This window comes from Poecilia reticulata, linkage group LG5 (genome assembly GCF_000633615.1).
Source record: "Poecilia reticulata strain Guanapo linkage group LG5, Guppy_female_1.0+MT, whole genome shotgun sequence".
In the NCBI taxonomy this organism is placed as follows: domain Eukaryota; kingdom Metazoa; phylum Chordata; class Actinopteri; order Cyprinodontiformes; family Poeciliidae; genus Poecilia; species Poecilia reticulata.
This window is the reverse complement of record NC_024335.1, coordinates 13,510,099-13,523,025: the sequence shown is the minus strand read 5'-3', so window position 1 is coordinate 13,523,025 and position 12,927 is coordinate 13,510,099. Positions and strand designations below refer to the sequence as shown.

The window sequence follows — 12,927 nt, the reverse complement described above, 5'->3', positions numbered from 1 at the left end:
TTAAGGTACAAAGGCATGTTGGAATGATTATATTAACTTATTTTAATGCTTACATTTACAACCCTGRAAAAGCATACAAAAAGAAAGCAATATTTTTTTAAGTTTATATTTTTTTGTTATGCTAGTTTATTTATTCATATTGAAACATCAGATGATTTGGGYATCTTATGTTTTACCATTGGGCCATTTATAAGCTAACTTCTTCAAACCTTGAAATAATTATTGTAATAGTTTTCACACTTCACGTAGCTACCACAAAAACTATTATATTCAAGGCAAACTTGTTATTTAGTTACCCTATAAATATTGGTGTTAGGGAAATAAAATCACAGAATGCATTCATTATTTTTGAGCTGCCAAAACGGTTGCCTTTAAATTACTTTTTGTCATTATGTTTCTCCCCTTTCCTTCAGAGGGATTTTTCACACCCACTGCAAATATGAACGTAACATTTCACCATGTGGTAGATGGCATGCCATGTTTAGTCAGGCGTTGCAGAAGGCCAATGGGGCTTAACACCATCTCAGCAGAGGTTTGTAGTCTTCAGAGCCAGCAGGAGCACAATAGCTCTATCAGTGGGTTCCTTTTACCTGGCCAAAGTATGTCAGCGTGCCTGTCTGCCTACCGCGCTCCCCACTTCTCCCAAGCTGAGAGAATGATTAATTACACCAAGCTGCTGCATGCTGATTAAATATTACTATTCATGCTTTATAGATATATATAACAATAAAGGACAGGAGAAGAGCTCCCGAGGGTGTCAGAGAATGTTTGTGGATTTGGCACACCTGTTAAAGATTCATGCCCTTGTCAAGCATGATACCGTCTGCAACAACTAGAAAAAAATACAGTCACCTGACACTTGCACCAGAAAAATTGTTTGACATTCAAAACATTACTGCTTTGTTTTAGGTTTGCTTTAGCTTTAGTTTCTCAAGACATGTCCATCAAACATTAGGCTAGCTTTCTGGTGAGAAATTTGATTCTACGTGACAAGCCCATTCCCTGTCTTTAGGAACATCAACACAAGACCRATGTCTGGCAGSTGCTGATATTATTGGATGTTTATTAGGCAAATGTTCCACATTTAGACGAGACTGCGAAGACGACTTGAATTTAACCCCTTTCCGATAAACCAAGTGCTCATGTGACACATGCATATTCTGTATCAGAAGTTATGTTGAGCTRAACAGGATGAGTGGCACACGCAGCACAATGCAATCCGCCGTTGTTTTTATCTGTCGTAGAACAAACCCTGCAGCCTAGCGTTCCGCGCATGTTTGCTTTCACACCTGCGGAGTACTCCACACCTCCATGGGGGGTTTTTAACAAAAAGTTCCACTCTGAGATCTGGTTTCAAACAGTGGCAAAGTCAGAGATTCCAATCATTGGAGACATCCAAAATCGGCACTGTGTAAATGTGGCCTTAAAGATGGAGAAGGCTTCGGTTAACAGAGGATCAGAGGCGCATTTGCAAGTGTGAATTTTGAAAAGGTGGGAAAATGACCTTTAGAACATGCCAAACAATTAACCTGTGGAAGTCAGAAGGTATTGTAAAGCTATTCTTCTATGAAAAGGAAAAATAAACAACTGAAAATGTTAATTAAATGSCTGAATGCACCCCCTTCTTTAATTTCCCTTCATTAAGGCACAGCAAATGGAAAGGCTTGTGTAATCCCCTTTAAAATGGGCTATTGTGTTACCTGCAAGGTCTGGCCTTGTGATTAGGACTCCAAGAAAAAGGTCTGCTTCACTTTCACACCAATAAGGCAGAATGATCTGATGAGACATTGAGAACTGAAGTTCCTTTCAAAAAGGGKCAGAAGCTGGYGATAGCACAGTGGGAGAGTGCATTAAAGTTTACTCRAAACTTATTAGTATGTGGGTGGTGAAGAAGCAAATGTTGTTCTGCACAGTGTGTGATRATTTACAGTGTCACTTTTTTTTATTCAAATAGAAGATCATAGTTCTATTCAACCCACTGCAAATTTTCTGTCACATCACTTGTTTCACAGAAACGGGAAAAAAGACCTTTACTGAACCTTCTTCACTGATGTTCTAGGTGTTTTGCATCGACAAGTTTGCTCATTGAAACTGGTGGTTTAAGTTGACCACAGCTGCCTCACTCCATATGACATCGTTGGTGTAAATGCTGAYGGCCTGTTTTTCTAGTTTATTAGCTACCTTGGAAAAAAAAAAAAGCCTATGATTTTTTGACTTTTCTGTTAATCTTTGAGATAAAAAGGTTTATGTGTTATTGCAGATGACCTCTGGGACCCTGAATCTCCAATATGCGTTAACCTGGGAGCGGAGCCAATACGGACTTTGCTGGTGCTGGATGAATCTGTGTGGGCAAGCTGTGGGAACTCTGTCACAGTCATACAAATATCTACCCTTACAACTCAGGTAAACCCCTATAGCAGGGGTGTCAAACTCCAGTCCTCGAGGGCCGGTGTCCTGCAACTTTTAGAAGTGCCTCTGCTGCACCACACCTGAATAGAATAATTAGGTCATTAGCAAGGCTCTGGAGAACTGAGGAGGTAATTAAGCCATTTGATTCAGGTGTTTTGTACCTGTGGCACATCTAAAAACTGCAGGACAGCGGCCCTTGAGGACTGGAGTTTGACACCCCTGCCCTATAGTATCCTAAAACTCTTGTTTTGTGGGTTAAAATTTTCATAACAAAATCTTTTTTTCAACASTGACCTAACCACAAAAGAAGAAAACATACAGAAATACATCACAATACCTAAAGATCTAAAAGAACTTAGTGTTGTGAAACCTGAACTTCCACCTGCCATCCCACACACACAACTCCACCCCCACTCTTAAACCTTCTTATTTTTTTAAAATCAGTAACAAATTTTTATTTTCTAAATCTCTTAGAAAATGAAGTTCAATTTCGCCAGACACACTCGGACATGATTACTGAAATGCTTCCCTTAAACAAGATTTACTCACCCAGGTTGTTATGTTGAGGCTGTTCACAGCTGCTGAATGTAAGTAATAAAGTAACTTGTAATCCAAGTTAATTAGTTATAAAATCAAGTAATCAGTAAAGTAACTAAGATACATTTTTACAGAGTAATCAGAAGTCAAGTTGCTTTTTCAARGTAACCATCACTTTTAAAACCTTRCTGGTTATGCAAAGGCATTTTAGCTGCTCTGAAATTAAATTTCCCAAAAAGTACACTATTTATTAAAAACTCAATTTTATTGCTAAACTGTAAAAAAAAATCCTTTTATAGTAAAAACAATTCAGAAATACTACTTTGAAAACAAAAATAAAGGAAACGGATTCTTCTATTAATCTATTAATCCTAACATATTCTGTCCACAGAATTCTGTAATTTTTTTTAAACTAAAACGTCGCTAAAGCTTTAGAGAACCAACAAGACATTATGCTATCTTTACATTTTTTTTTTTTGTGCAACATTTGAGGTAATATTCTTTCATTTCAAKGAAGATTTATGAATACAACCTTTGAGAGCCAGCAATCTAATCTGCAATGTCATCAAGATTTACTGCCACTGGAGCCACTACATGGACAACGAGGCAGGCCCTCTTGTAGATTCATAAAAAATGTGTAGAAGCMCTACACAAATAAGTTATACTGCAGGAACTGTGTGATGATACAGTGCCTTGCACTATCATTTTCTAAAAGTCAAACTGGCGGTTGTGTCTGTCATTATTTCCATTTTTGTGCAGTTATCCTCCGAGGTGTTCTCTCTTTTTGATTTGTCATTAAGAGTGTAGAGCAAKGCRAGTTTTCTGGCTGTGGTCTATGATAATGAATGACATAAAACCAAATTATTCTGGGCAAGGTAAACATGATACTGAGAGACCAAACTGAAACCCATTACTATCTAATTATATGTCCCAGGTGATTGGACATAGTTGAATAAATAGATTGAGTTTTATGTTGGAGAATAAAAAAAAGCTTATGTAGTGAATATATGCAGGATGGATAAGTTCACGTTTTACTGATAGGTTTGATAACATTTATCAAACAAGCAAAAAAAAAAAAAAAAARCAATAGCTTCACTTTTAGGAGAATATGAACTAGATCAGATACAGTCTTCATTTCAACATGTAATAAAATGAAGTTAAGTGAGCCTCAGCTTCCTTCAGCTAGCTTCTGTCCAGTCGCCGGTTCATCTGTGTGAAATTGAACATCCTGAGCCCACAAACCTCCGTATGCATCACTAGCACTGACGAGATGTTATGTGGATTTGGCATCAGCAAGATCATAAAAGTATTGTTATGGTCCAATAACCAGAAAGGTTTACAAGGCTTTTTTCCAACCAATCAACTGTCCATTCTTTCATCACGAGAAGAATTTTTAACAAGTGGAAAATGTTCAAGGCAATACAAAGGTATTCAAGGCAATTCTTCCTAAAGTTTGAAGCACCACTTTATGCAATCTTGCTACTCGGAGAAATTGCAAAATAATTATTCCCTACCCTAAGTCTCGGATAGCATTTAAATACTGAATATTGTTGCAGTACCATTGTAAGAAACATTAAACACCCCCCCGTCTCCTCCTACACTTTTAAAAGAGGTTTGTCAAAGAGCAACAATTCATAACGCTGAATTTAGCATCTGGAGTCCTTGCACACCAACACTGGCAGCTAAAATGGGGAATAAGATTGGTCTACAGAAGAAAGGAGTCAAAGTGTTTCATTGGAGTGTATTGGACACAATTCCTGAACACGTAATGGGGACTAATACCAACTCACAGAAGGCCATTAATTTAGATTGTTGCTTGTAAMCGGCTGTCCTTCAGTGCATTACAATGTAATTCCTACAGTTTTTTCCCCGACAAAGTCTTAGTTATATAATTAATGACATAGTGAAATACACCATATGTTGTTTGCTTATCTGAGGTTGCAATTGCTTAATTTTAGCACCAGCCATGGCTTTTTTTAATATGTCCTGATTTCCAAACCTTYGTTTTCTAACATGGTGTAATTACTCATTATCATGGCTGTAAGCTGCAGCAAATGAGGAGAAGCAGTTGACAAATCTGGACTTTCACTAAAAGGACAGCTGCTTACCAAGTCAGCTCCAGGATCCACATAATCAGGAAAGAGCTGAGCTTCAAATGTCTCCTTTTGTTCATCACCTCTTCTTCCCTTACCCTGTCCTCTAGAGACTTATGCTTAAGCAGCTGATTGGTCACGCAATGAAAGCACAGTTCTGGTTCAGGGTGTCTCCCAGAGAGCTTGGCAGGTCAGCTCTAGTTACCTCTTTGCTAACCTTGTCTTACTCACTAATGTGGACCCAAGGGTACGAGCTGCATAGGAGCCGCTGTGCATGTAAAGAACCTGAACAAGAATTATGTTTGCTCCTCCAASAAGACAGGACAGGTTTGAACAGTCACGTTCTTGGCTGCGTTGCTTTCCTACATGGATTGTCATTGTTTTGTCAAATTTCCTGCACTTTTAAATTGTTTTTCTATGACTTAAAAGGACATCGCTGCCCTGTTTCATTTTCTGCGACTCATCCTGCAGTCAAGCATCTTGTTACAAGTCTTGAATTCTAAATCTGTTATTTAAAAAATAACCTTTACTCTTTCTGGAAGAACAAGACTGTTTCCTGTGGTTCCTAAATTGGCACCAGCAGAACMCTAAGGAAGTTTGATAGCACTAACACATTTGTTTTAGCCTCCATCTTTGTATRATTTCATTACATTGTCTACCCACTACTGGGGTAAATGAAAATTATGGACAGGATGACCAAATTATACTATACAGAAATAAATTAAGTTCCTGCGGCTAAAGCAGCTGGTTTATAAACCAGTTCGTCCTTTCAGACCAAATCTGGGAATTTTTTTTTATTTTAACGGAGAAAAAGCCAACATTGGCGACAAAAGGGTCAGCAAATACCCTTGGTGATTCATCCAGTCATCCAAAATAATTTAAAGCTTCCTGGTAATTTAATCAATATTTCAATATATTTCACTTTGGACAGAATTTGATCTTTGAATACTTGGCTTTAAAGACAAGTCAAAGAAACACAGCACATCGGTCACTGTATTCAGTGGTATTTGTTATGTGAAAATAAGGRATAAGTCTAAAGGATGCACAATCATGATAGAATAATTACTAAATCAAAGTTACATACTTCCTTAAAGAATATTACCACTTATATGAAGTGTTGTCTTGTTTACTGTTTTACCAAACCTGGAAGTGACAATTTTAAATTGTATATCTTTCTAAATGAGGGCTGAATTGTTCCATAATTACATAACATGTAATTAATCATGTTTTTTGCTCTTAATTTAAAAGAACCATGTTTYYGCAGTATAAAATATTTGTCTTAGTACCTTTGTCGTTTTTGAAGTGTTTGTATCATGACAACCCAACTTATGTTATAATAACTAAAGCAAATTTGCATTCAGCTAACATCCAAATTGGTGGACCAAAGCTTTACAAAAGAATAAGTGAATGAAAATTGTCTACAAAATTCAGTATATTTCTCTGTAAGAACATTTTTGATATTTTTAAATGTCTTAAACTCTTTCTTTTCCCCTATTGTGGGCCAGTATTATCCTTTGGAGACTACAAAATCTGAATCCATGCAGCTTTCTTTTCACAATCAAAGTGACTGGATTTATACCCTTTTGCATATTTCTTAAAGAACAGAGGTGAGCGCTGAAAGTTAAGTGGCAGAGAAATATTAAAATGATGTCTCAGTGGGCTATTTTGTTGCTGAACTGTCTGTGGCATCGGCTCATTATTTTTGTTTCTTTTTGAAAAAACCTATTTCAGCCGTGCTCTGAACCGCTCTCTCTACCAAGGTCCACGTCTTATAAAACTGTCTTAGTTTTGAATAGTTTTTTAAAAACCATTTTACTCCTAAAAGAGTAAAGTGTAAGTGAAATAGCAAAAAAACCACACAAAAAAACTATAAACCCATTTTACATTTAATCAGAGCATATAAAAGGCCTAAATAGCAGCAGGAATTGAGAATGACAATCGGATTTTGAAACGGCTTAATTGGAGAGAAAATTAAGAAAATCTTAACCAATCAAGTAAAATTTGATCTACAATTTAGTCAGACAGTAGGGGTTGATTGAATCTGCTGATAGCACTGACGCTTTTGCTTTTTATAGCCCGATCTTTGTGTTAAAGGCCACTGCAGAGGTCTCTTTCACTCAGATTCTACCATGCCTTAACGTAAACAGACATGTATGGTGCTTGCGGGCTCTGATCAGTACTTACTGGCATCCCCTTGTTCTTTTCTTCACCATATTATTTTCTGCTCCTCTTGGTTTAACCTATCACTCAGCTGCCCTGTCCACTCCCTCACCCTCACAGTGGAGATGTGGATTCAGCTCATGGCAAAGGACAAAGACACCTTGTCGCCTGGTGTAATGAAGGACTAATGAGCTGTTCAGACCAGCTGTAGTGTTTGYGACTCTGGCTCTGTTGTTATTTCCCGCCGCTGGAGGTGGACTATAGGAGGGATGTTGCCGTTAGTGTGACACTGCGGCGCTGAGTGGAAAAGGGCACATTACTACTGTCAAGCTTCACTGACTACCTCATCTTGCTGGATTCAGTAGACTAATACCAGATTGTTGGTTGGGGGCAACATTGTGACTTGTACTTATCCCTGTATATGACACAGCTCAGCAGGCATTCAGCACATTTGGTCCACAGTGACTATATATCATAAAATGTTTAGGGAATTCAGCTACTCAGTGTAAAACTAGATTAAATGCATATATTACTTTACTAGAAATATTAAAGACATGCTTTAAAAAAAAGCGTCTTATGTGATTTGCTTTTCTGGACTCCTTTGGTCTCCTGTGATGTACTGTTCTTCACTTAACAGAACACCCTCCAGGTGGTTTCAGACATATGGTTGGCAAGATGGCAATCTGCAACCACAGTATGTCAGGAATTGATGAGCTGAAAGTCGCTGTTAGCTCCACCATGCTTGATAATGATTAATGTGATAATTATGCTATGCAACATATAGGAAGACGAAACTCTGAACACTGNTTCCCCTATTGTGGGCCAGTATTATCCTTTGGAGACTACAAAATCTGAATCCATGCAGCTTTCTTTTCACAATCAAAGTGACTGGATTTATACCCTTTTGCATATTTCTTAAAGAACAGAGGTGAGCGCTGAAAGTTAAGTGGCAGAGAAATATTAAAATGATGTCTCAGTGGGCTATTTTGTTGCTGAACTGTCTGTGGCATCGGCTCATTATTTTTGTTTCTTTTTGAAAAAACCTATTTCAGCCGTGCTCTGAACCGCTCTCTCTACCAAGGTCCACGTCTTATAAAACTGTCTTAGTTTTGAATAGTTTTTTAAAAACCATTTTACTCCTAAAAGAGTAAAGTGTAAGTGAAATAGCAAAAAAACCACACAAAAAAACTATAAACCCATTTTACATTTAATCAGAGCATATAAAAGGCCTAAATAGCAGCAGGAATTGAGAATGACAATCGGATTTTGAAACGGCTTAATTGGAGAGAAAATTAAGAAAATCTTAACCAATCAAGTAAAATTTGATCTACAATTTAGTCAGACAGTAGGGGTTGATTGAATCTGCTGATAGCACTGACGCTTTTGCTTTTTATAGCCCGATCTTTGTGTTAAAGGCCACTGCAGAGGTCTCTTTCACTCAGATTCTACCATGCCTTAACGTAAACAGACATGTATGGTGCTTGCGGGCTCTGATCAGTACTTACTGGCATCCCCTTGTTCTTTTCTTCACCATATTATTTTCTGCTCCTCTTGGTTTAACCTATCACTCAGCTGCCCTGTCCACTCCCTCACCCTCACAGTGGAGATGTGGATTCAGCTCATGGCAAAGGACAAAGACACCTTGTCGCCTGGTGTAATGAAGGACTAATGAGCTGTTCAGACCAGCTGTAGTGTTTGTGACTCTGGCTCTGTTGTTATTTCCCGCCGCTGGAGGTGGACTATAGGAGGGATGTTGCCGTTAGTGTGACACTGCGGCGCTGAGTGGAAAAGGGCACATTACTACTGTCAAGCTTCACTGACTACCTCATCTTGCTGGATTCAGTAGACTAATACCAGATTGTTGGTTGGGGGCAACATTGTGACTTGTACTTATCCCTGTATATGACACAGCTCAGCAGGCATTCAGCACATTTGGTCCACAGTGACTATATATCATAAAATGTTTAGGGAATTCAGCTACTCAGTGTAAAACTAGATTAAATGCATATATTACTTTACTAGAAATATTAAAGACATGCTTTAAAAAAAAGCGTCTTATGTGATTTGCTTTTCTGGACTYCTTTGGTCTCCTGTGATGTACTGTTCTTCACTTAACAGAACACCCTCCAGGTGGTTTCAGACATATGGTTGGCAAGATGGCAATCTGCAACCACAGTATGTCAGGAATTGATGAGCTGAAAGTCGCTGTTAGCTCCACCATGCTTGATAATGATTAATGTGATAATTATGCTATGCAACATATAGGAAGACGAAACTCTGAACACTGTTTTTGTGCAAGCTTGTCCTGTTTGATTAAAAGTGGGTTACTGAGGGTAAAATTTACCTTCTAATTATAAATATTTAACTTTCTGATCACTGCAAAAACACTGAGATGTATTATATATAGTTTCCCAGCTATATAAGGCGCCCGCTGCTGGAGCATCAATTAAAAGAGAAAAAAACATCAAAGGCTTCTTTTCCCTAATTTCAAACAAARGAAGGCCTACTGGCAAGGGTGCACAAACAGGTGGTAATCCCTGTCTGCCAGTGCGCTTGGGTTGGGGTGGGTGGTAAATTCTCATCCTCACTCAGTCTCCCCCACCCCAAAGCTGAGTAATTGCCCAGTTTTTATGCAACTTGTGTATTGACGGTGATATGAGTTCCAAGATTATGCCCAAACCACCCCTTGTCACGCCAAAGACCGCAGGGGCTGCATGTGTTGCCACGATAAGGCTCATTGCATTTATTTCAAACAACTCATTAAGACTGTGTGCCTGAAACTCTTGCTACATTGTGCTCTTTAAAAGATTGAAGCTGCAAGAATGATGCAAAAAAACATTCTCTGTGGATCTGGGACTCTGCAAATTACGAAATTAGGAGGGACATTTAGATCTAATTTGCAAAAGCAAGTTTGTGGCAACWAATGGATGTGATTTGGGGGGTCTYTGATGACCTCATCAGTCAACATTAACAACCTATAAACAAATGATGCTTTAAACTGTTAAAAATGGGGGKTTTTAATAGTTGATTTAGAATCATGATTGAAATATTAAAACTCTTTAGCCAAGTCTGCAGAAATCAATATTTCCTATTGTGTGCATGTACAGAGTAGGTAGTAAAAAAATTCCACATCCCTGAACATTTTTCTATTCTCATTTTTCATCAAATATTTCCCTAGGATTTAATATGCTAACCATCAAGAAACAACACAGCAGGAATCTAAGTGGCTATGAATTTCTCTTTTTTAATTAAATATCTGCAAAAGTCTGACTTGCATATGTATTTAGCCTATTTTATTGTGATAACCCTTTGTGAATTCCAGTGGAAAAAATGGTCTTCAAAAGTCCACATACTGGAAAAYACAGCCATTTATATGTAATTTAAACCGCAACATAAATTCAGCTAAAAATGTCAGAGGTTTGTAAGAAAACATTGGTGAACAAACAGCATCATAAAGACTAAGGATCACACCAGGCAGATCAGGGATAAAGTTGTGGAAAACGGTGAAGCAGAGGTAGATTATAAAGCAATATTCAAAGCTTTGACCATCTTAAAGAGTTCAGTCCATCCTCCATAAAGGGAATCTGTGCAGATTTCAAAACGAATCCATCGTTTTAAMAAAAWTTAGAAAACTAACAATCATTTTTGCTTGTACTTAACATTAAAATACTGTCATCCCCCATAATTACATTGAAGTTTGTTGATATATGACAAATACTTGACATACAACTAACAGAACTCCTAAGTTTTACGAAAACTAAAATGGTAGAAATTCACTATACTGCCATGAACAATGTGTTTTGGTCAAAATCCCGGGACAGCATCAGTAAGAGGGCTTAGCAAGCATCTTGAAGAGTAACTAATCAACTAAATCAACTTTTCTTTTAGTACATAAAGTATCTAAATTTGTTCCCAATGGTGCGTTCTTAATGTTTCAGTGCAAATATTGACAATCCAATGCAAATTAGTTTAATTCTGCTATACTTTACCTGCAGTCATCTCAGTGGTGGCTACTGCAGTTGAATTTTCCTATTGGTCACAAGCTTTACGTCACCCACTACCGCATTTGGGSATAAAAACATCTCACTCAGACACACAAATCAGGAGTTGGAACTGTGAGCATGAAGAGCATCGATCACTATTGTTTCAGCTCTGCACGTGATGTGTGATATATTCTCTAAGTGAACATGAAGTGGACTGGGTCTTCTCTGCTCAGRCTACTGGCGGTATGCTGAGGACGGATGGCTGTGTATGACTGACTGCTGTGCTGTATGACTGACTCACTCGCTCAGGACACAGCAGGGCTGCAGAGCGACTGGTGCCTGCACACAAACGTCTCCAGTAACAAAAAAAAAGTTGCGAGATTTGTCAGTAGTTACTTTTTTGAAAGAAAAAAAAGAGAGTTGCTAAATATAGTAAAGTGTCAAGTTGGCAACAGAGATTCTTTCATCCTGACCACAGCCTCACTTAACCCCCTCCACTCATCTCCACACTTGGCTGTGCCCCTCAGTGTCTCTTGGCTCCGCCCACTTTGTTGGAATTTCTCAAAATTTGTCTGGGGTGAGCTTGTTCTTTCACAGGGCTATTATTTACGCTTTAATTGTTCATCCATATATTTTTTTCTTGCAGAAATTTGAAGTCCATCCAGACCCAATGATCAGTGTTACACATATGGCCTGTGCTGGTGGGGGGGTGTGGATGTCCTTCTCAGAGGGCTCCTCCATTCGTCTCTTTCATACAGAAACACTGGAGCTTCTGCAGGAAATCAACATTTCAACACGTTCAATGCTGCAGAACACTGGTAAACAGACAACACACATCAGCACCTTTGTATGCATTCAGGCATTCATATGCTTCAGATATAGAAAAAAAAATTGTTTATTGTTTCATAAAATTTTACACAATGGTTTCTGCTATGAACAGTTTTCTTACTGATATGTTATACTTTGTTCTAAAAATATTTTACTTAGTACCAACATTAGTAATTTTGTTGTGTTTTTTTCCCTTTTGGGGGTTTATTTTTGTTTGTATATGGATGCAAAAATGTATCAACAGAACAAAGASATTATTACTCTCCAGATAATTTCCAGTATTGTTCTATACCTAATTTAATTTAAGCGATAAATGTAAAAATTCAGATGAAACTAAGAGTCAGAAACAGCCTTGCTCCRTCAGCTCCAAATACCAGAATTAAAACTGTTTAAAATTAAAACGGAAGAGAACAAAGCGATTCAGTTGGTCAGATGTAAACTGTATGACTTTAAGCTTTTTATCTGCTTATGTGGCCTCATCGCCCACCTCCACTTGTTTTCTGGAGAGGGTTAGGTTGGGTATTGTGGGCAAAATCTTCCAAGAACTTTAGATAGAAACAGAATAACACAGTATACAGTCCAGTAAGAAAGACTTTGACAGGACCTGGAGAAAAGTTTACATTTGACCTTAAAGTTTACATTTGACTGAGACAGACCATGCTACAAGGGTTACTTCAAGTTTTTTTTTTTACAAATATTACAACAGAAAAGAATATTTCTTGAGTTTCGTTTGTTTTGATATTGCATCTRATTTTCCCGTGTGTGTACTAGTACCAGTAACCCCCGAGTTTTACAGCTTTCATTTTACTTTATTTCTGTCCCAGTTTCATTATCTGATCCTCTCACCTTCATTTTACATGTCACTGCTGTTTCAGTCAGTCCATTTTGAATTCCTCAGATGGCGCGCTCGCAGTGTT

General features: G+C 37.9%; 1 protein-coding gene across 1 annotated transcript in view; it reads left to right on the top strand.

Moving 5' to 3' along the window:
- The window catches only part of arhgef10la (Rho guanine nucleotide exchange factor (GEF) 10-like a), a 131,819-nt gene that overhangs the window by 110,040 nt on the left and 8,852 nt on the right, over positions 1-12,927 (top strand). The window contains exons 24-25 of the mRNA XM_017304635.1: positions 2,261-2,403; positions 11,829-12,128. Of these exons, the coding sequence (XP_017160124.1) occupies positions 2,261-2,403; positions 11,829-12,128 (443 nt within the window). The remainder of the gene's footprint in view (positions 1-2,260; positions 2,404-11,828; positions 12,129-12,927) is intronic.